Raw genomic sequence first — 24,361 nt, forward strand, 5'->3', positions numbered from 1 at the left:
ACTGAACTTCTATGAAAAGAGAAGCAGGGAGCTGAATGGTTTTAGTTTCCTTTTTATCTTTTTATTTTTGCAGAGTTATTAAATTAAATGGTTGAGAAAGCACATTAACTCAATGGAGAGGGTATATAAATGTTAGTAAAGAGAGGAAATTATAGATGAGAAGGACGAGTGAAAACAAGGTTCATGTGAAAAACAACACATTCTATGTGAGTAACAGTTTTTGACTGGATACATCTTTAATTTCACATTTGAATTGTTATTTGTTATGCTATTTTAAATTCTGTTTTTTTATTGATTTGATTTTGTTTGTTAGATCTGTGTTATGTGATCTTCATTTTTGCTACCATTTAATGTAAACAGTCCAACAACTGATATTTGCACACACATTTTTTTTTATATGTTTATGGAATATTGGCTTACGTGAGATCAGGGTTATGGATTATCTCAGTAAATATAAGGTTTTGAGTTAAAATGATATAGTTGTAATACTTTTGTCCATCAATCTAGTTTTTCTAATAGCAGCTGGGTAAACAAATCATCGCAATAAAAACAGACGAGTATACATTCAACTATATAATGATGATAGATTTTAACCAAAATATTTGCCTGCAATCAAGTTGTAACAAAAAGTTCAATGCAAATTTTTCTTGGGCAGTAACAGTGGAAATGTATTTTTGTAGGCAATAATTTTATTTCTGTTCCTATATATATATATATATATATATATATATATATATATATATATATATATAAATCTACCCTGCTATATTTAGTGAAAAGACTTATCTAGCCCATGCATTATCTGAATGAATGAATGAGTCATTTATATAGCGCTTTCATATGTACACCCAAAGCGCTTTACAATCATACCAGGGGATCTCTCCTCAACCACCACCACCATACACCACTTAAAACCACTTAAGGGTTTAAGAACTGATATAGAACCTCAAGTAAGTGATATAGTTTTCTAAAACATTTCTTAATTTGTTTATTTTATTTGTTTGTTACATTGACTTTTCTCCGTATTGTTTACAAGGATTGCTCTTCTATTTGACACCAAAAAATTGTCCATAAGGAAGTTTTATGATTTGCATTTAAAATTGACAGTCTAGTCTTCACAATAATTATAATTTCAGTCAATTTTTGACCTTAGCATGCATTGTATTGACATTTTGATTGTCCGCTGTTGGGAAAATTTGTTTCAGTGTTTCAATATACATAGCATTCACACATAAACGATCAATGGACACAAACATAAAATCACCAATATAATCCACCCATACTTATCCCTGAGACCCGGACACTCTTTTTTATATTATTCTGCAAAAAAATAAAATAAAATAAATAAATAAATAATAATAATAATAAAAGATAATTATCATTTGCATGGTATGTTGCATAGGATCTATGTACTCTTCTGATATAGAGGGTATGCATTGGTGTCGGACTAAGTGGCAAAACTTCCTGCAACTTGGCTAGTGCTAGTAAGGAAAAGATGGAGTAAAACAAAGGATTGGCTTAAATTAAAGGGAGTTGGACACAAAAGTGATGCTTACAACATACCAACAAATTGCTCCATGGACATATATGACAAGAGTGATTTTGATGCCAGGAAAATACATAATGCAAAGCCTGAAGACAAAAGCCTCAACACTTTATCTGTTAGACAAAACTATAAATACAATATAGATATAAATCCAAAGCATCACCACTGTACATTGTATACTAATTTATACCACATAATTAAATCCAGAAAAATACATGGAGAAATATTAATCACTTCAATTCATTTCTTTTGCATTTAATCTTTTCAGAAAATTACCAGTAGTTGTGAAATCTTATTATAAAACTAAATCTGGCACAATTTCAGCCGAAACCAGAGGGAAAATATGATACTAAAAAGAAGAGTATGCTACGACGTTTCACAGACAGGGCTTATGCTAACAGATTAGGCCTTAGTTCAATTAGGGCTTTTAAGTAGCTTTTATTAACATGACTTAGAAAAACATTACTGGTTGCATCTTAAGACAAAACAATAACACTGACATATTTTAAGATGTCAGTACAAGTTGCTTTCAGTTAAAACAGCTCAAATGCGTTTTAGTCTGGAACTAGCTTAAGCCTCGTCTGTAAAGCCCCGACTCAAGGGACGTTTCCTTAAAAGTGTTCATGACAAATCAGGAGGTTAGAAACACTGCCCTATCTCAGTGCAACAACATATATACATACTGTAGTATTTGTAGAGCTGCCTATGGCCTTTACGTTTTATTATTTATAGAGTATTTAAAAGTAGACGTTTAATTAGGCCTACACGGATGGTTTTATGTGTAATGTTTCTTACATTCTCGCATTATTGTCTCTTCCTTGATAATAGCTTGATGATTGACTTGTACTAAATTTGAGGTAAGTCGTCACCTTGGAATTATAAGGTTCTATCAGACATTTTTTGTCAATATTTAGTTATTCACATATTCTTATTCTGTGGCAACTTATTTAGATTACGTGTTTTTTTTTATTATGTTTATTTCATTTTGGGACTTTTTATTTAGAAAACAAAAAGGGTCTTTCTACAGTCAAATTGAATGCAAAAAAGTTTAAGCTCAATACCTCAAAACTGCTCAGAATGCAGATAGAAGCTTATAATTCCAAGGTGGCGAAGTGTTTATTTGTTATTTAAGTATTACACAATAAAAGCTATCATAAAAGAATAAAAAAAAAAAAAAAAAATCACATGTGGTTGTTCTTGCAGAGATATTGATAATTCATCATCTCATCCTCTTCATCATGGCGCTGGTCCTTCATGTGCTGATGCTGTTTCTTCTCTCCGGTGGTTCTGCCAGAGTTGTGACAGATTTTGAGCAGGAATGTGGTCAAAGTTTTGCAGGTGGAAAATCACCAACAAGATTTTCTGGATCAAAGTACAAGCAAATCTGCCAAGCTCTAAATAATCTTTACTATTATGCCACATATTATGATACCGACAACAAGATCCCAGTGTACTCAGCCTACATGTTTAAAGGGAAAATGAGCTGCACAAGAAAAAACAATTGGTACATTGAACCTCAAGTAAGTGAAATATTACTCTAATTCTATTAAAGGTTATATCCTGTTATTGTTCCGTATTTATAGTTTGTATTAGTTGGTTGTAAGAATGGTTTTCCATGGTGTAGAATAGATGGAGTCTTTTCAAATTTACTGACAACAGTATGGTAATTAAAGTGATACCAGAAATATGACCTTTCTATTAACCCATTTAATCCCACCGGTCACAACAGTGACCGTAAAAAAATGTTTTATTTCTAAGGCTATAAAAATGTTACTGAATGATCTATCAATGCATTTCCAGCAGATATTGAAATAATAAAGGGTCTCAATGAAATATGTGCAGTGTCGCATGTTTACTGTAAATTGTCACATGACCAGAGCTGTTTACTTCCTGTTTGCGCCAAGAGAAGAGGATAGCAGCAAGAAAGCTCCCAAAGAAAAGGTTATTAAAATATGTTAACATAAAGATAGGACATAGATTTTTGGTACACATCATGTTTAAGGTGTCTAGTATTGATATATGCATTTACAATTACTCAACTTTGTTTAATGTGGTCATAGAACTCACAAACATGTCAACGGCAACAATAGTGACCGGTGGGATAACCCATTGTATCTACATGCTAATACACATAGGCTAACTGTTCTACCTTACTTTCTGCTGCTACCTAACTTTCTACCTAATTTTACACACAGACACACACACACATACACACACACACGCACAAGTGGTCTAGGAAGAAAAGCTGAAAAAAAACCCCCGTCAAAATGTCCTAAATTGCCAAGACACTATCCCGTGGCCTCGAGACACTATCCCGTGGCCTCAAGACACTATCCCGTGACCTCGAGACACTATCCCGTGGCCTCCAGACACTATCCCGTGGCCTCCAGACACTATCCCGTGGCCTCCAGACACTATCCCGTGACCTCGAGACACTATCCCGTGGCCTCCAGACACTATCCCGTGGCCTCGAGACACTATCCCGTGGCCTCCAGACACTATCCCGTGGCCTCCAGACACTATCCCGTGGCCTCGAGACACTATCCCGTGGCCTCCAGACACTATCCCGAGGCCTCCAGACACTATCCCGTGGCCTGGAGACACTATCCCGTGGCCTCGAGACACTATCCCGTGGCCTCCAGACACTATCCCGTGGCCTCGAGACACTATCCCGTGGCCTCCAGACACTATCCCGTGGCCTCGAGACACTATCCCGTGGCCTCGAGACACTATCCCGTGGCCTCCAGACACTATCCCGAGGCCTCCAGACACTATCCCGTGGCCTGGAGACACTATCCCGTGGCCTCGAGACACTATCCCGTGGCCTCCAGACACTATCCCGTGGCCTCCAGACACTATCCCGTGACCTCGAGACACTATCCCGTGGCCTCGAGACACTATCCCGTGGCCTCGAGACACTATCCCGTGGCCTCCAGACACTATCCCGTGGCCTCCAGACACTATCCCGTGGCCTCGAGACAGTATCCCGTGGCCTCTAGATAGTATCCCGTGACCTCCAGACACATCCCGTGGCCTCGAGACACTATCCCGTGACCTCGAGACACTATCCCGTGGCCTCCAGAGACTATCCCGTGGCCTCGAGACACTATCCCGTGGCCTCGAGACACTATACCGTGGCCTCAAAACACTATCCCCAGGCCTCCAGACACTATCCCGTGGCCTCGAGACACTATCCCGTGGCCTCCAGACACATCCCGTGGCCTCGAGACACTATCCCGTGACCTCGAGACACTATCCCGTGGCCTCCAGACACTATCCCGTGGCCTCGAGACACTATCCCGTGGCCTCCAGACACTATCCCGTGTCCTCCAGACACTATCCCGTGGCCTCCAGACACTATCCCGAGGCCTCCAGACACTATCCCGTGACCTCCAGACACAATCCCGTGGCCTCCAGACACTATCCTGTGGCCTCGAGACAGTATCCCGTGGCCTCTAGATAGTATCCTGTGGCCTCTAGATACTATCCAGTGGCCTCAAGATACTATCCCGTGGCGTCAAGATACTATCCTGTGGCCTCAAGATACTATCCCATGGCCTCAAGATACTATCCCGTGGCCTCAAGATACTATCCCGTGACCTCAAGATACTATCCCGTGGCCTCAAGATACTATCCCGTGGCCTCAAGATACTATCCTGTGGCCTCAAGATAGTATCTCGTGGCCTCAAGATAGTATCTTAAGTATTTTATAAGGATTTTATACACTCTTATACACACACACACACACACACACAAACCCAAACACACACAAACCCAAACACACACAAACACAAACACAAACAAACAAACACAAACACAAACAAACACACACACACACACACACAAACACACACCCACAATTGTGACCGATCATAAAACACACTTTTTCACACACTTTTCCATGAAAATTTAAAAAAATTATGATTGATTGTTTCAAAGGGATACTAATGACACATGATTTGGATATTTTTGTGTCTGAGAAAAATTTGGGATTAAATGGGTTAATAAAAAACAACCCAGCATATAATAAAATATTAAAGCAAGTAACAAGACAATTTTTTTCTAGCAGACCATTTCACAAAACGAAGTTTGTTGAGTCTCACATTATAAATCAGCAGATAAACAATTGAAGACAAAAAGTATTAAGATATTTCTGTATGTAAAACATGTTCAAGGTAACATGATGAACTACACCTGTCGTAGCACACCTGCATGAACTTGAGGAGAACTGACTTTATATATTAAAGTGATTGCAAACATAGCTCAGAAAAGTTAATTCTGGAAAACCTCTAACAGTGTTTGTTTGCAGATATACAGTTGATCCACATATGAGCAAATCAGGCCATAGAAAAATGCCTTTGTGTAACACAGGTTAAATAAAGTTAATATTTAATTTACACAATTTAGTTATATGATTTTCCCTTAATAAAAGTCGATAAGAGATTATTAAGATTAAGAATATTAAGTAAAATATGTGAATATATTCTAAAATAAATTCTCAGCGATCAACCAATGAGAGCTCTCTTGTCATTAACGTCATGAGTGTCGACGAGCATGCGCGATGACAGAAGAGACGAGCTTGATTGAGAAGAGCAGACGCAATCCCATCGTTGCAATCCATTTTATGTATCTGAGGTTAAAAATCTTCGAAAAAAGTATTGAGAAGTTGAGATATAGTTAATTTGATGCATTCTGAACAAGAAGCCGACTGAATAGAGGAATAAATTATTATTGTTCACTGACGCCATTTAACGATCACACACGAGGTGCGCCCGAGTGAGAGCAAAAAGAAAAAAATCGATCATAAAGAGTTCAGCGTCACCATTGTTGGCTACGTGTCTGTATGAAAGAGAACTAGTGATTTAGAGGCCAGGTTTTTTTTTCTCTCCTTTGTTTTTTTCTTTTTTTTTCTTTTCTTTCTTCCTTCTTGATTCGTGAAGATCTGCACGACCTCCTGTAACATCCTGTAGACTGCGAGTTTGATGGCGAGCCAACCCAGTTGTAGAAAAGGAGACATCGCGTGGTGGAGAGGAGGCTCGATATCCTTTCCTTGAGTTTCCACTGAAACTCATTGAAGCACGACAAATTCGACTTAAAGAACTGTTTCTTTTTTTTCTTTTCTTCTTGAGGGTGTATGGTCAACTATCACCAAGAATTGAGAGACATTTAACTTTTCATGAGAGACACTTGAAATCCCTTTGAGAGAGAGATTATACTCTTTTGTGATATCTTTCTATTTTATTTATTTATTTTTCCTGAATGTTGAACTGACTATGTGGGTAGGCCTACATATTTGAAAACACCGACAAGAGTGCACTCGAGGTGGAAATTTGCACAGTCAGTTTTATTGTTTATTGTGTTTCTGTAATTTCTTTTATTTTATTGACTTTCTACTTTTCTTCCAAATCAAATTGAAACAATTATATTTCTAAATTAATCTTGTTTCTGTCTGTTACTTCTTATGCTAACCCGCCGTCTCCATAGCGATCCCTAGTTCTTCTGACAGGATTCAAATATTATTCGTATTATAATAATAAAGTAAAAAGCTGCTTTATTACTGCTGATAATCCAAACGAGTGCTACATAAACTTTGGCGAGCCAGCCAGGAGACGGCGCTGTTGCAGAGAACTAACAGCTACACATTTGATTTTCCTTTTCTCTCTTTTGCTTTTAAGCAAGCGACGATAATGGAGATTATTGAAGCTGAAGGGATTATTATCCCAAACTCCGTAATAGTCAGTGGTTTAACAGACACTGAGAGCGATGACGAATTGTTTGATGCTCTGAAACGATACGGGTCATTTGCCAAAACCGTGCGCATCGATGACAAAGAATCCGAGTTCTACCAAAACGTAATCGTTGAGTACAACAGTAATCAAGCGTTGCAATCACTCTGACCAAAATTGCCGTATACTCACCAGCTGTCAAGCGAACCAGGTGTTAAGTGCGATGTGAGAGCATTAGCCAGTGTGTTTACACAGCAACTTGGTAGTAGCATAACAAAATCCTACCTGGACAGATTAAAAGAAATAGCAGAACTGAGCGGAAACAACTTTGAGTCTATACTGAGTGAAATGCTGTCGCAAATGAGTGCTGACCTCCCACCAGAGCCTGCTGTTTCTGGTAGTACTGGTGAAGACACCTGTGAGAAACCATATTGGGCATCTCCTAATGGGAACTTCGACACAATTCGTAATCCACCGAGTCAGATAGATGACGTACCGTCCCAACCTACTCCTATCAATCTGATTGAACCGACCCTTCACACGTCGTCCAAATTTCTCAACCCACCCGAGGTCCAAAGGCTAGTAGTTGAGCATGTTGTGCGGAGCAGTGAAGTGGTTGCTCAAGGGCAGATACAGCCCAGGCTTAGAGTGTTTTCAGGAAAATGCCCTAGGCCTGGAAACGAGGTAGATTACGACATTTGGCGTTCTAGTGTCGAATTCATTTTGAAAGATCCCTCTTTGTCCGATTTGCATGCGTCTAGGCGAATACTAGACAGTCTTTTGCCGCCTGCGGCGGATGTTATAAAGCATCTGAATCCCGAATCTCCTCCTTCCGCTTACCTCCAGCTGTTGGACTCCGCTTTCGGGGCTGTGGAGGACGGGGACGAATTGTTAGCGAAATTCATGAACACGTTGCAGGATGCAGGTGAAAGGCCATCTACTTATCTGTACAGGTTACAGTCAGCTTTAAGTGCAACCGTCAAAAGAGATGGTATTGTCCCAGCAGAGGCAGATAGGCATCTCCTAAAGCAGTTTTGCAGGGGCTGCTGGGATAATGACTTGATCGCCGAACTACGACTAGAGCAAAAGCGAAACAATCCTCCTTCCTTTGCACAGCTTCTCCTTGTGCTTCGTACAGAGGAGGATAGACATACTGCGAAAGCAACTCGAATGAAGCAACACCTTGGGTCTTCTAAGCAGAGAGCGTTTATGCACTCTCAGAAAGCGTGGATTTCTGCTGAGTTGGAACAAGATGAAGCTCCTAGAGTGAGTCCTCTTGAAACTGAAACGCGCGAGTTAAAGAAGCAGATTGTCAAGTTGCAGAGTCAGTTAGCTAATCTTGCAGTCCGACCAAAACATCCAAAGAGAACTCCGTCGCGAGAGGTAGTCAAAAGGCCTGCACCACCTGACCAAAGGAAGTCAGGGGCTGCTGCGAGTGTAGTTCCGGTCAATAAGAAGCCAACTGATAGACCTAGGCCGTGGTACTGTTTCACATGTGGTGAGGATGGCCACATTGCATCGTCCTGTAGTTCTGAGCCAAACCCCGAGCTTGTCGCTACTAAACGTAGGCTGTTAAGGGAGAAACAGTTACAGTGGGAGTCACAGAATCCCTCCACTAGCGTAGATTTAAACTAGAGGCAGTTCCTGTCGCGGGACATACAGGAACTGAGCTTAAATTGAGTGGTCCCATTGTAAATCGTGTCTTCAAGAAATGCCAAGCTCCTAGGAAGCAGAGTGCAAACCTACCTAAGGGCTTAGTTGGTGCTAGATGTGTTGCCGAAGTCAGCATAGCTGGTAAGAAATGTCATTGTCTACTCGACACTGGATCGCAGGTCACAACTGTGCCTAAGTCTTTTTATGAACGACACGTCTCAGAGCACCCGATTAACCCTCTTGACGATATTTTGGAAGTAGAAGGTGCCAATGGGTTTTCCGTTCCGTACGAAGGTTACGTAAAGGTAGACATCACTTTCCCTGAGGAGTTTTTGGGTGCGACTATTGAAGTGGCCACGGTAGCTCTAGTCGTTCCAGATGTAAAGTCTCACACTCAGCCTTTGATCTTAATAGGTACAAACACTCTCGACATCCTCTATGAGCAGCAGTTAGTGGCAGTATCCCCGAAGCACCAGCCATCTCTATTTGGGTATAGAGTGGTTTTGAAAACTCTTGAAACGAGGCGAAAGCAGAACATGAGTGGCGTTCTGAGTCAGGTGAGATTAAGAGGCAACATACCGGAGGTCATGTCCGCTGGTCAAACTGTCGTGGTGAAAGGCTCTCTTGCGGTACCCGGTGGGATAGATAAGTGTGTAGTGGTAGAACACCCGTCTGATTCCTCTTTACCTGGTGGTGTGTTTGTGAAGCGCTGCTTACTTACTCCTTCTAGTCAGTCTGTCTGGTTACCTGTGGTACTAAAAAACGAAACCGAGCACGATATAGCCATTCCCCCAAGATGCATAATAGCAGAGCTGCATGCAGTTGAGTCCGTGCTCCCCCAGCCGAGTGTTTCCCCTGTTAGTAAGCACTTACCTACTCAGGATTCTAATTTCGCCTTGAATTTCGGTGAGTCCCCATTGCCACAAGAATGGCGGGACCGGATTTCAGAAAAACTCAGAGAAATGCCTGATGTTTTCAGTCAACACGATTTAGATTTTGGGCATACGCAAAAGGTGAAACATCGTATACAACTGCACGATGAAACTCCCTTTAAACATAGGGCGCGACCGATTCATCCACAAGATCTGGAAGCTGTCCGCAAACATCTGCGCGATCTTCTTGCAAGTAACGTTATACGAGAGTCTGAGTCGTCTTTTTCTTCGCCTATTGTAGTGGTGCGGAAGAAAAATGGAGATGTACGGTTGTGCATAGACTATAGGAAGTTAAATCTTCAAACAGTTAAAGACGCATATGCATTACCCAATCTCGAGGAGACGTTTTCCGCTTTAACTGGATCAAAATGGTTTTCCGTTCTCGACTTGAAATCTGGGTATTACCAGATAGAGGTGGAAGAGGCAGACAAACCTAAAACCGCCTTTGTCTGCCCCCTGGGGTTTTGGGAGTTTAATCGCATGCCTCAGGGGGTCACTAACGCCCCAAGTACTTTTCAGAGATTGATGGAGAAGTGTATGGAGGATATCAATCTCAGGGAAGTACTTGTCTTCCTGGACGATCTGATCATATTTTCTGAAACTTTGGAAGAGCATGAAAGACGGCTGTTAAAAGTTCTTTCTCGGCTCAGAGAGTATGGGCTAAAGCTCGCCCCTGAAAAGTGCAAGTTTTTTCAGACGTCTGTACGTTATTTAGGGCACATAGTGTCAGAGCGTGGAGTAGAGACCGATCCAGAGAAAGTGCAAACCTTAAAAACCTGGCCGAGTCCCACAAACCTTAAAGAGTTAAGATCGTTTTTGGGCTTTTCGGGGTATTACCGCCGATTTATTAAAGATTATTCTAGGGTTGTGAAACCACTCACCGACTTGACTGTAGGGTATCCGCCGACTAGGAAAAGTGGTAAGCGGAGTGAGAGTAAGGGTCCATACCATAACCCTAAAGAGTCGTTCGGAAACCGTTGGACGCCGCTTTGTGAGGAAGCGTTTCGGTCTGTTATCGACAAACTAACTACTGCGCCTGTGTTGGGCTTTGCAAACCCTAAACTTACCTATTTCCTACATACAGATGCCAGCACCAAGGGTTTAGGAGCAGCCTTGTATCAGGAACAGGAAGGGAGGATGCGAGTCATTGCATATGCAAGTAGAGGGTTGTCCCGCAGTGAGTCCAATTACCCGGCGCACAAGCTTGAGTTTCTTGCCCTTAAATGGGCAGTAACTGAAAAGTTTAGAGACTATCTGTATGGTAGCCAATTCACCGTCATTACCGACAGCAACCCTCTAACGTATGTTCTAACCACGGCGAGACTAGATGCGACTAGCTACCGGTGGCTTGCTGCCCTTTCCACTTTTTCTTTTAAGTTACAGTACAGAGCAGGCAAGCTAAATGCGGATGCTGATGGTCTATCAAGGCGACCACAGGAGCAGTTGCCTGAAAATCCTTTATCTCAAAAAGAGTACGAACGAATTCAACAGTTTATGCAGAATCATCTCACGGAAGCTGCAGATTCTTGTGACACCGCAAGCGACATAGTTCAGGCTATATGTGAGAAGCATCTGGTCAGACAGCCAACGGACGTTGGGTGTGGTGCTGCGTTTGTTGAATCTCTTGCACTTTACCCTGATGCTGTACCTGATAGTTACGAACAAGAAGGTGATTTTGAGGGGTTACCTGTCGTATCTTACCTGTCAGGGAACCTCTGTGATGAGCAAAGGGCAGATCCAGTCATTCGGGAAGTAGTATCTTGCCTAGAGTCGGGAGAAAAGCCTCCACCAACAGTCAGGAGGGAACTCCCAGATCTTCCTTTTTTTCTAAGAGAGTGGAACCGTCTTGAGTTAAAAAGTGGGGTGCTTTACCGGAAACGGCAGGTAGAGGAATTAGTTACTTATCAACTTGTGCTACCTGAGAAACTGAGGCCCTCTGTATTGACCAGTTTGCATGACAGTATGGGTCATATGGGGGTGGAGAGAACTCTAGACTTGGTAAGGTCTCGGTTCTACTGGCCGAAGATGGCTGCGGAGGTAGAACAAAAGATCAGGACATGCGGTCGTTGTGTGAGGAGGAAATCATTGCCTCAAAAAGCTGCACCGTTAGTTAATATCCAAGCCACAAGACCTTTAGAGTTGGTCTGTATGGATTTTCTCTCATTAGAGCCAGACAAAAGTAATACGAGAGACATCTTGGTAATCACTGACTTCTTTACCAAATATGCTGTGGCAGTCCCCACACCCAACCAAAAGGCAAGAACGGTAGCGAAATGTCTTTGGGAAAATTTTGTTGTACACTATGGGTTCCCCGAGCGTCTTCATAGCGATCAGGGCCGAGATTTTGAATCGCGCACCATCAAAGAGCTTTGTGAGGTGGCAGGTATTAAGAAAACCCGAACAACCCCTTATCATCCCAGGGGAAATCCTGTCGAACGTTTTAATAGGACCCTGCTCAGTATGTTGGGTACCTTAGAAGAAAAAGACAAGGTTCGTTGGAGAGATTTCGTAAAACCTTTAGCTCATGCGTACAACTGCACGAAACATGAGGTCACTGGGTTCACTCCCTATGAATTGATGTTTGGACGTCAACCCAGGTTACCCGTTGACCTTGCTTTTGGGTTGCCGTATCAAGATGGTCCACGACAGTCTCATTCGGAGTATGTCAGTCATCTAAAAAACAATCTGAAAGAAAGTTATTCGCTTGCGTCACGTGGTATGTCAAAAAGTGCAGAAAGAAACAAAGCTAGGTTTGACAAATCTGTAACTCATTGCTCTTTGGAGATTGGTGATCGAGTGTTGGTGAAGAACGTTAGGCTACGCGGGAAGCATAAGTTAGCAGACAAGTGGGAGTCTGAGGTGTATGTTGTGGTGAGTCAGGCAGCTGAATTGCCAGTTTATACTGTTCGTCCAGAGAGAAAGGACGGTCCTCTGCGTACTCTTCACAGAGATATGTTGCTCCCGTGTGGGTTTTTACCGTCTTCCGAAGTTGAACCACCCACTCTAAACGAATCCATCTCGAAACCTCGAACACGACAGAATCCTAAGGTTCCGTTAATTGATGACACTTGTCTCTCTGATTCCGAAGAAGGAAATTCGTATTGCGAGTACAGCCATACTCCAAGTATAGAGACAGCACATTTCTCTACAGTTCATGATATCTGTACGGAAAGAGAGACAGTGAACGCTGATTCTACTGATAACTCGGCCGAACAAACTTTCCCTATCGGCGACACCTTGCAGGGCGACCAGAGTAATAATTTACTTATTGAAGCCTTACCAGTTGATAAACCTGGTGAATACTTACCTGTCGACACACTCGATGAGCACTTACCTCTTAATGTTTCCGGCACCCTTGGACAGAGTAATTTACCTGGTCAGGGCCAAGTCGAAGCCGTAACGGGCAGTTCTGTTGATGAAATTGAAGTAACCAGTGTTGTTGAAAGTTCAGATGTTTGTGAAAAAGCCGAACAACAATCAGAAGATGAGATAGACACCTTACCGAGGCGTTCCGTTAGACAGAGAGGAGAACCAGAGCGACTTACTTATTTTCAGCCAGGAAACCCATTAATATATGTGGTCCAATCTTTGTTCCAAGGTCTGAATTCGGCTTTTGTTAAATCTCTTGGTGGAGATGAAACTCTGAATGTCCTTCCCTTGCTGCCTAATGGTTTACACGGTGTGGTCACCAGTCAGCCGAGCAGAACATGCAAAGGGACTTGCATGAATTTAGGAGGGGAGAATGTAACACAGGTTAAATAAAGTTAATATTTAATTTACACAATTTAGTTATATGATTTTCCCTTAATAAAAGTCGATAAGAGATTATTAAGATTAAGAATATTAAGTAAAATATGTGAATATATTCTAAAATAAATTCTCAGCGATCAACCAATGAGAGCTCTCTTGTCATTAACGTCATGAGTGTCGACGAGCATGCGCGATGACAGAAGAGACGAGCTTGATTGAGAAGAGCAGACGCAATCCCATCGTTGCAATCCATTTTATGTATCTGAGGTTAAAAATCTTCGAAAAAAGTATTGAGAAGTTGAGATATAGTTAATTTGATGCATTCTGAACAAGAAGCCGACTGAATAGAGGAATAAATTATTATTGTTCACTGATGCCATTTAACGATCACGCACGAGGTGCACCTGAGTGAGAGCGCATGGCCATTGCACATTGCAGTTCATCGACGCCATTTTACGATCACACACGAGGTGCGCCCGAGTGAGAGCAAAAAGAAAAAAATCGATCATAAAGAGTTCAGCGTCACCATTGTTGGCTACGTGTCTGTATGAAAGAGAACTAGTGATTTAGAGGCCAGGTTTTTTTTTCTCTCCTTTGTTTTTTTCTTTTTTTTTTCTTTTCTTTCTTCCTTCTTGATTCGTGAAGATCTGCACGACCTCCTGTAACATCCTGTAGACTGCGAGTTTGATGGCGAGCCAACCCAGTTGTAGAAAAGGAGACATCGCGTGGTGGAGAGGAGGCTCGATATCCTTTCCTTGAGTTTCCACTGAAACTCATTGAAGCACGACAAATTCGACTTAAAGAACTGTTTCTTTTTTTTCTTTTCTTCTTGAGGGTGTATGGTCAACTATCACCCAGAATTGAGAGACATTTAACTTTTCATGAGAGACACTTGAAATCCCTTTGAGAGAGAGATTATACTCTTTTGTGATATCTTTCTATTTTATTTATTTATTTTTCCTGAATGTTGAACTGACTATGTGGGTAGGCCTACATATTTGAAAACACCGACAAGAGTGCACTCGAGGTGGAAATTTGCACAGTCAGTTTTATTGTTTATTGTGTTTCTGTAATTTCTTTTATTTTATTGACTTTCTACTTTTCTTCCAAATCAAATTGAAACAATTATATTTCTAAATTAATCTTGTTTCTGTCTGTTACTTCTTATGCTAACCCGCCGTCTCCATAGCGATCCCTAGTTCTTCTGACAGGATTCAAATATTATTCGTATTATAATAATAAAGTAAAAAGCTACTTTATTACTGCTGATAATCCAAACGAGTGCTACATTTGCTTTGCTGCTCTTGGTCATTCATTCAAAATATGCACTTCTACACTTTAATTAAGGTGAAATAATTCAAATAAATAATAATAATACAACAACAATATTTGATAATTTCATATTTTATATATATAAATTATTTTTTTTAAATCCAGAACTTGATTTATGTGATCCATGGAGGAGTAAATATCCTATAAATATAATATATCCCAACAAAACTGAATATTCATGCTATAGGTCATCACTAAAATCATATTCACAAATAGGCTACTTTTTGATTTCTAATAATTTATTTCACCAGATTTTTGACTGTTCCTATGAGTCTATTGTGATTTCTGATCATGGCCCAGTTAAACTTAATATAATGTGTCAAAAACTATTAAGGGACCTTGTAGATGGAGGTTAGACCCAAGATGGCTCCATGATTCAAAATCCAGTTCATTGGAATTCATATAGATTTATTCTTCTAGATTTATTCTTCTGCTACACAAGTTCCTTAAATAATAAAATTAAATTGGAAACAAAATTCAGATGAAAGAATAAGAAAATTGGAACAAGATATATACACAGATCAGTATTCTTAAGCAGCAACTGCTCATTTTTAGAGCGCAGTATAATGAACTATCTGCAGCAAAAGCTCTAGCCAGCTTAATCCGTCTCAAGCAAACATTTTATGAATATGGAGAGAAGTCAGGCAGTCTTTTAGCTTGGCAGATTAAACAACTACAGTCGAGTAAAGCAATAAATAGCATTTACACAACAGCTGGAAATCTGACATCAGATCTGGTTAAGATTAATGAAGCTTTCACCTAGTATTTTCAATCGTTATATCAGAATCTACAGGTCAGAGTATGCAGCAAACTATATTTTTAGACAATCTCAAGTTCCCATCTATAAACAGTGAAGCCAAAAGACTATTGGACGAACCGTTAACTAGTGAAGAAGTTTTAAATGCTATAGTGAAGATGAAGAGTGGTAAGCTGGCCCTGATGGGATACCTTTGATATATTCAAAACCTTTAAAGATAAATGAGTGATTCTGCTAAATGTATAAAGAGTCTCTACTCGAGGGCTGCCTTCCCCCTTCTCTTAGAGATGCGTTTATAACACTCATCCCCAAACCTGATAAGCCTAAAGACAGATGTGAATCATACAGACTGATTTCTGAATTCCGATGCCAAAGTTATAGCCAACGTTTTAGCCCTTCGATTGGCTGATAATTTACCTTCCCTAATAGGAATTGACCAAAATGGTTTTGTCCGAAATAGAAAGGCCTTCCATAATATCAGGCGAGTACTTAATATTGTTTATGAGAAGGACGGCTCTATAGATGCATGTATTTTGTCGTTAGATGCAGAAAAAGCATTTGACAGAGTCGAGTGGTCTTATTTATTTGATGTACTCAGACGTTTTGGATGTGGTCAGAACTTTTGCCAGTGGGTAATATATATTCCGGATATCTGTGTAAAATGTACAACTCATAAGGGAACATTATTTCATTGTATTTGGCAATGTGAGCGCTTACAGTCCTTTTGGAAAGAAGTAATTGGTGTATTATCTAAAATTATTGTTAAAGAAATCTCTTATTGTTAAAGAAATCCCTATCTTCTTCCACCTGCCTTACCTTTGAAAATACATGAGCAGAAGCTTGTAAAGCTGTGTTTTCACTTCACGCCAATTATTGTCATGTCTGCATTGTAATGCACAACTTTGCCTCTCCTTGTTGTAAAACAGCGTGCCTCCAAACAACTTTAGCCAATGCAACCACCTATGTCAGTGTAGCTTTATGAATACTATAGCATATCGGATTATCAAAAATTGTTAAGTGTGTGCGTTTGTGTGTTGTCATGTAGGCTAAAGACCATAGGCGTAGATGACGCGGGGGACGTGTCCCCCCCACTTTTTATAAAATGTAAATTCGTCCCCCGCACTTTTTCATAGGGCAAGTGTGTCCACGACAAGCTGAGGTTTTCGCGGGTGTGTATAGCCTACATCGAGATTTAAAATCCAAAGAGTCAAGGATAGTCTACATACGTGACTTTCACGTTTCCATGGTAATCAGTCACTCGTGCATCACGACACGCCCATGCTCGCACCCGCGCGGCCGCGCCCAATCCATTTTTTTCATAGAGGTCGCAATGAGTTCAAAACGGCAAAAAACTCTTCAATCCTTTTTCACGAAAAAGTCAAGCACTGTAAGTAAGTTGTCATGTGGTATCCGAATTGTTTTGCACAATAATGAATAACTCTGGCTATTTCTCTTGTTGAATAATTAACAAGTTTTGTTGTAAATTGAAAATATTCACTACCCGCACAAACGTGCACTTATTTTCAATCTTTTTTTATTCGTAATGTCTATTATTTTCACAGATGTTATCAAAGCCCTTCAAATTAGAATGAACATGGTGATTGCGAGTTTGTATTTTCATGCATTAACAGCCTGCTTGAATCAGGCAGTGTTGTAACGTGTACATGATGACAAACTTTAAGTTCTCTTGAAAAAGCCTTACCAGAAAGTTTTAAAAGCTTGAAGTTTGAAGGTTTTCAATTGGAAAGTTTTAGTTTAGTAAGACAGATAGATAGATAGATAGATAGATAGATAGATAGTATAATATTAATAATAAATAGGGAATCACAGATAATGCAAGGATGATTCTGATTTAATTTCATTTAATGTCAAGTGGCGATTGATAGCCTATAGTTGATAATACACTGATGGTAACAAAGTTTCACTGTTTCAATTTGAAATGAAAGATGGAGCATAGGCTACATTTAATAAAATTGAGGAAAAAATGCCCTTTATAAAGGTAAAAAAAACGTATTTCTGATAAGAGTGTTTTCCAACAGTGATGTAATGAAACATTGACAATTTAAGTTTGAAGGGAGCCTCTGTTTAGTCTATAGGAAATGTAATTTTGCTAAAAGAAGAACTTTTATTTTAAATAAATGTTATTTTTAAAGCAGCCTACTTCAGTGTGATATTTTACCATATTATCATGCTTAACACTGAGAATTTGAATAATTGTAATCTGATGATCAAATATCATAGGTTTGGGTGGTTGGCGGGTGGATTATTTATTTTTAACAGCAGATTCGGGTGACTCAAAGTGCACCAGATTAATGAATTTATCTTTAAAATGTAAAAAAAATCTTCCAGGGGGGCATGCCCCCGGACCCCCCTAGAGGTACCGAGCTCCACCCACAAACACAGTAGGCTATATGATGGTCTACGAAACATACAAATTTAATTATCTTATTATTAAAATACATGATCAGGATTTTACCACCTCTGCCTAGTTTTGAGCCAGGAAAAACCCTGCATGTGCAATATAAAGTACTGAACATCTTTCTTTCTTTCTTTCTGTTTTATTGCTTTAAAAATAAATAGCATATTAAGCCAATTAAGCAAAAATCTGTCAACAAAAGTTGGAAAAAAACTGGTATTACACTTGACATTCTGTCCCCCTCACTTTTGAAATGATGGCTACGCCCCTGCTAAAGACTGATTTTCTTGGCTTCCATCCATGAAATATTGTAATGTTATAGGCCTACTGCATATTGAGAAAAATTTGATCGGTATTGCGCAACAATCGGGAGATGGGGACCCCCCCGAATTTCACACACTGCCGAGGACCAATTTGCATATTCATGGTTCTGCATGTACTAAATGAGGCAAGGTAGACTAGAGTTTAATATGTAATTTTGATTATCAAAGATGAGTTTTAAAATATACAATTATTGACAGTGGGGGACTTTAAGTATTATGCTTTTGTTTCTCTTCTAATGTGAACTGTTCTTAATATTCAATTGATTCAATATTGCAGCTTGATGATGTGACAGCAGGATCAGACATGACATCTGAGGGGTCTGTGAAAAAACGTGGAGTCCATCAAGCTCTCAATGCAGATTATGAGAACACTGAGTACGACAAAGGTCATCTAGCACCAGTCTCCCAGGCGAAATCACAGAGCTGTGCTGACGCCACCTTCACTCTCACTAATGCTGCTCCACAAGACTCCTCTTTTAATCGAGGTCAGTGGAGGGTACTAGAAGCAAAAATTGCGGGTGATCTATCTAACCAATGTCTACCAAAGTATACTGTTTACATTGTAACAGGGGTGACACCAGGTACAAGTAAAATAAAAAATAGAGTGAATGTGCCTAATTATTTCTGGACTGCATACTGCTGCTTAGACAACAATAAGAAATGTCAAATCTCAAGAGGATTTATTGGAGAGAACAAGAACATCCCTCCCCGGGACATGACTGTGAAAGGTTTAGAGACAGAGTTAGCAAAACATTATCAAGTCAGTTCTTTTGAGGTGTTTCATAGCTCTACATTACCCCCATTGGCAAAGAAACAACTAAGTAAAGCATTCAAAATAAATGTAACGTGTTGTCAGTTTTGGTTTCGTTTTCTCTGTGTTTTGTTCCTGTTGTACCTGCCTAGTTAGTTTCCCTGGTTATTAATTATCTCTACACCTGTTCTGTTTCAGTCAATCATCCTCTGTGTATATAAGCCCTCAGTCTCCTGTGCTTCATTGTCTGGTATCGTCTTACGATTAAAGTGGTTGTGCTTGTTTATTTTTGTATTCCCTGTTGGATTTATTAAAGACTAGTTTTATTCATTACTCCTTCGTCGTGTGCTTCTCTACAGCGAAACCGTGACAATAAAGCTTTGATCTATTGTCTGAAAGAGAAAGGGAACTCGCACTGCGTCAATGACGCTATTGGGGAACGCCTCAGTGTGACTTTTTTATTTATTTTATTTTTATATTTATGAAAAATATTCAATAACTTCACTGTAATTCACTGTAGAGCTTAGATCGGGCCCAAAAAAATCAAGCCCGACCCTGCCCGAGCCTGTGCACATTGTGTCCGGGCCCAGCCCGACACAAAACTTTATGAGCCTGAGCCCAATATAAACCTGACCATTTTTTAATACGTGGGCCGTTATTACCAGGGGCGGCAGCAGATAAATTTTTAACGCAGGTGCTGAGGGGGTGCTAAATATATTATATATAAATACTATTAATAAATTAGCAAACATTGGTCACTTAATATTTAATATACAATTATTTTAATTATCAAAATTAAAGTATTAATTTTATTAAATTGAACAAGCACAACATTCAGCATTCAATCAAATATTTTTAAAGATTAATTATTATTAATAATGTTATTTCAACATAATATCTCGTTATTTCGACATAGTATTCAACTACCGAAGTTAAGAGACGACAGTTAAGATGACAGAAAGAGACGACAGTTAGATAGATGATGGAACCAGACGACAGAGCAAGATTACATAAACAGAGAACATACATATCAACATATACTAATTTATCTGAACAACTAGGCAATGACTGTTGTCAAGGACAAATGTATAGTAAAAAGCACAAAGCAGTCGGCTCATTTTTGGCACAAATGTAACCCCATACTAGGCAATGATGACTGTTGTCAAGGACAAATGTATAGTAAAAAGCACAAAGCAGTCGGCTCATTTTTGGCACAAATGGAATCCCATATCAGGCATCTGCAGTGTGACGCCAGCCGGGTGCGCTTGACCATGCTTCAGTTTTTGACGCATTGGGAGTGAGAATGGTTTGTAATAGCTTTATTTCTGACTTGTACTTCTAAATTTGAGGCAAGCGTTTGTTTATTTATTTATTTATTACATAAGTTGTTATAGCAGAAAATTATAAATTATAAAAAATTATAACATGGTATTTGTTTTTACAGAGATCTTGATAATTTGTCATCTCATCCTCTTCATCATGGCGCTGGTTCTTCATGTGCTGATGCTGTTTCTTCTCTCCGGTGGTTCGGCCAAAGTTGTGACAGATTTTGAGCAGGAATGTGGTCAAAGTTTTGCAAATGGAATATCACCAACAAGATTTTCTGGACTTCAGTACAAGCAGATCTGCCAAGCTCTAAATAATCATTACTATTATGCCACATATTATGATACTCACAACAAGATCCCAGTGTACTCAGCCTACAGGTTTAAAGGGAAAATGAGCTGCACAAGAAAAAACAATTGGTATATTGAACCTCAAGTAAGTGAAATATTACTCTAATTCTATTAAAGGTTATATCCTGTTATTGTTCAGTATTTGTAGTTTGTATTAATTGGCTGTAAGAATGGTTTTCCATGTGTGGTTAGAGTCTTTTCAAATTTACTGACAACAGTACGGTAATTAAAGTGATACCAGAAATATGACCTTTCTATTAATAAAAAATAACCCAGCATATAATAAAATATTAAAGCAAGTAACAAGACAATTTTTTTCTAGCAGACCATTTCACAAAATGAAGTTTGTTGAGTCTCACATTATAAATCAGCAGATAAACCATTGAAGACAAAAAGTATTAAGATATTTCTGTATGTAAAACATGTTCAAGGTAACATCATGAACTGCACCTGTCGTAGCACACCTGCATGAACTTGAGGAGAACTGACTTTATATATTAAAGTGATTGCAAACATAGCTCAGAATAGGGGTGGGCGGTACACCGGTGTCATAGTCATCACCGGTGTGACATTGCGCCACGACATGGATTTTCTAATACCGTCAATACCGTAATAAATCAATTATGTTCCTTGAACGGCTGCATTTACATTAGGGCTGTAGTCAAAAAAAGAAATGCTTAGTCGACCAAAGTCCTGTCCTGCACAACGATTAGTCGACTAAAAAAAATAAATAAAAAAAAAAATAAAATAAAAAAAAGACGCGATGTTTTGCATTTTGATTGAACATTTATTAAACAATTGTCAGAGCATTTATAAAACAACAACGAAAAAACGTTTTTGTTTTTGTTTTATTGACACCTGGGATCCCCCGCGAAACGGTTCTCATTCGCGCTTTAATAAGGCCGGCGACACACTGGCTGCTGGCGTGAGAGTCTCAGCTGCGTTGGGTGTCTGTTTTTATTTCGGCTCCCATGTTAAAAGGTTGGAGTTTGCACACTGCCTGCGTGAGACACGCGTCTCAGGCGCGGCTCGAGCCACGCGGAAAACGCGTGCATGCTAGAAATAGAACCGACGCCTGAGTGTTCCTGCAACAAGAGTGTTCTCTGGCTAGAGCGCAGAACAGCGGAGTTTGTATGAACCGAAGTGCATGCCTGAGCTTGTATTGCTGCTGTTGCTTTGACATTGTGGAAAATAGAATAAACAAAATGTATTAGACTTTTTACCCGTTATTATCAATCTAAATTAATCTCGTTTTTAATTTAGGCAAACTTAATTTCGTTTTTTCTTTATTTAAATTTCGTTTTTCTTTATTTAAATTTTGTTTTTTCTTTATTTAAATTTCGTTTTTCTTTATTTAAATTTCGTTTTTCTTTATTTAAATTTTGTTTTTTCTTTATTTAAATTTCGTTTTTCTTTATTTAAATTCCGTTTTTCTTTATTTAAATTTCATTTTTTCTGTATTTAAATTTCGTTTTTTTCTTTATTTAAATTTCGTTTTTCTTTATTTAAATTTCGTTTTTTCTTTATTTAAATTTAGTTTTTCTTTAGGCCTATTTAAATTTCGTTTTTCTTTATTTAAATTTCGTTTTTCTTTATTTAAATTTCATTTTTTCTGTATTTAAATTTCGTTTTTTTCTTTATTTAAATTTCGTTTTTCTTTATTTAAATTTCGTTTTTCTTTATTTAAATCTACCCTTTACTGTGTCAGTAATTTGTTAGTCAGAAAAATATTAGACTACCTTAAAAGTATTGCTTAATTAACAGACTGTGTGCGTTTTATATCACTAGTGCAGTGTCCGTTCTCGGAGAATATAGCCGCCCTGCTCGCGTGAGGTGCGCCGCTTCCCGCTCGCGCTGTTCTGTAGTTTACTATTAATTCTGAACGTGTCGCGTCTCGCGTGTCTGTCTATATTGCACCAAATGCGACACTGCACTCCCTTGTGAAGTCGATTGGATGAACGGTTCTCGAAATAATCAAAATGCAAACGGACAGACAGACACATAGAGATTACTACCTATATTCCTTACTGAGCACGAAGCAGCAGTGCAGCCAGCCACAGGTGCGGTTCCCGAGTGTTCTACGTGGTGCGCTAAACTGTGGCGCTGTTACAAAATAGCCTAAATTAAAGCATTTAAAGTTGTGGATAAAACATAGGCTAATTATATTTAGAATACAGTAATATATAACTGCTTATAAAGGAATAAATATCAAGGAGTAAATCAATGAAAATTTCTTTATTGGTGAAAAAAAAAAAGTTATACCGTGATATTATACCGTCACCGTTCAAAAGATGAAAAATACCGTGATATTAATTTTAGGTCATATCGCCCACCCCTAGCTCAGAAAAGTAAATTCTGAAAAAGCTCTAACAGTGTTTGTTTGCAGATATACAGTTTATCCACATATGAGCAAATCAGGCCATAGAAAAATGCCTTTGCTTTGCTGCTCTTGGTCATTCATTCAAAATATGCACTTCTACACTTTAATTAAGGTGAAATATTTCAAATTAATAATAATAATACAACAACAATGTTTAATAATAAAATATTTTTTATATATATATATGTAACCAGGTCAAAAGTTACTAAAGTCAATCACTGGACTGGTTATCAAAGCCCTGGGTTAAGTGAACTGCACCTATAAAATGTATTAGTGCATTTCTCATCCATGGATGGAATGTTACACTGGCCCTTTAAGAAACGTCACTGTCTGGAAGTGTCGCGAGATATGGCAAGCCGTTTTAACTTTTATTCATTTCCAGGATATGAATCCTTGATATCAACAATTCAATTTTCACTAGTTAAAATTATAATTCTTGATATCAGGAATAATGTTTCTACTAGTAACAATGGCAATTTTTGATATCAGGAATTACATTTCAACTAGTAAAAATGTTCATTCTTAATATCAACAATTTAATTTTAATTAGTAAAAACTATAATTCTTGATATTAACAATTGAATTTCAACTAGTAAAAACTATAATTCTTGATATTAACAATTTATATCCTGGGAATGACAATAGGCAAGCCGTTTTGACTTTTAATCATTTGCAGGATATGAATTCTTGATATCAACAACTAAATTTTCACTAGTTAAAATGATTGTTATTGATATCAGGAATTAGATTTCTACTAGTAACAATGGCTATTTTTGATATCAGGAATTACATTTCCACTAGTAACAATGCTAATTCTTGATATCAGCATTTACATTTTCACTAGTTAAAATGATAATTCTTGATATCAACAATTGAATTTCAACTAGTAAAAACTATAATTCTTGATATCTGTAATTGTATTTTCACTAGTGAAATGTCACCATAGGCTGCCATTCAAAATCAATTGTTGATATCAAGAATTGATTTCTTACTAGTTAAAATTCCAGTTTCACATATCAGAAATACAATTCTTACTAGTAAAAACCTTTATTTTTGATATAAAGAATTCAATTGTCACTAGTTGAAATGTCTATTCTTGATATCAACAATTTAATTGCT

At 38.7% G+C, this 24,361-nt stretch overlaps 1 protein-coding gene across 1 annotated transcript; it reads left to right on the forward strand.

Annotated features, from left to right (window-relative positions):
* Positions 1-19,513, forward strand: LOC311078175 (endonuclease domain-containing 1 protein-like). The gene is made up of 3 exons (XM_084106889.1): positions 1-206; positions 2,750-3,066; positions 18,713-19,513. Exons 2-3 carry the CDS (start codon positions 2,785-2,787, stop codon positions 19,340-19,342), a joined length of 912 nt encoding a protein of 303 aa, XP_083963015.1. The 5' UTR covers positions 1-206; positions 2,750-2,784; the 3' UTR covers positions 19,343-19,513.
* Positions 19,514-24,361: the final 4,848 nt, after the last annotated feature.

The sequence above is a fragment of the Abramis brama genome (assembly GCF_963993115.1).
Source record: "Abramis brama genome assembly, chromosome: 2".
NCBI lineage: Eukaryota > Metazoa > Chordata > Actinopteri > Cypriniformes > Leuciscidae > Abramis > Abramis brama.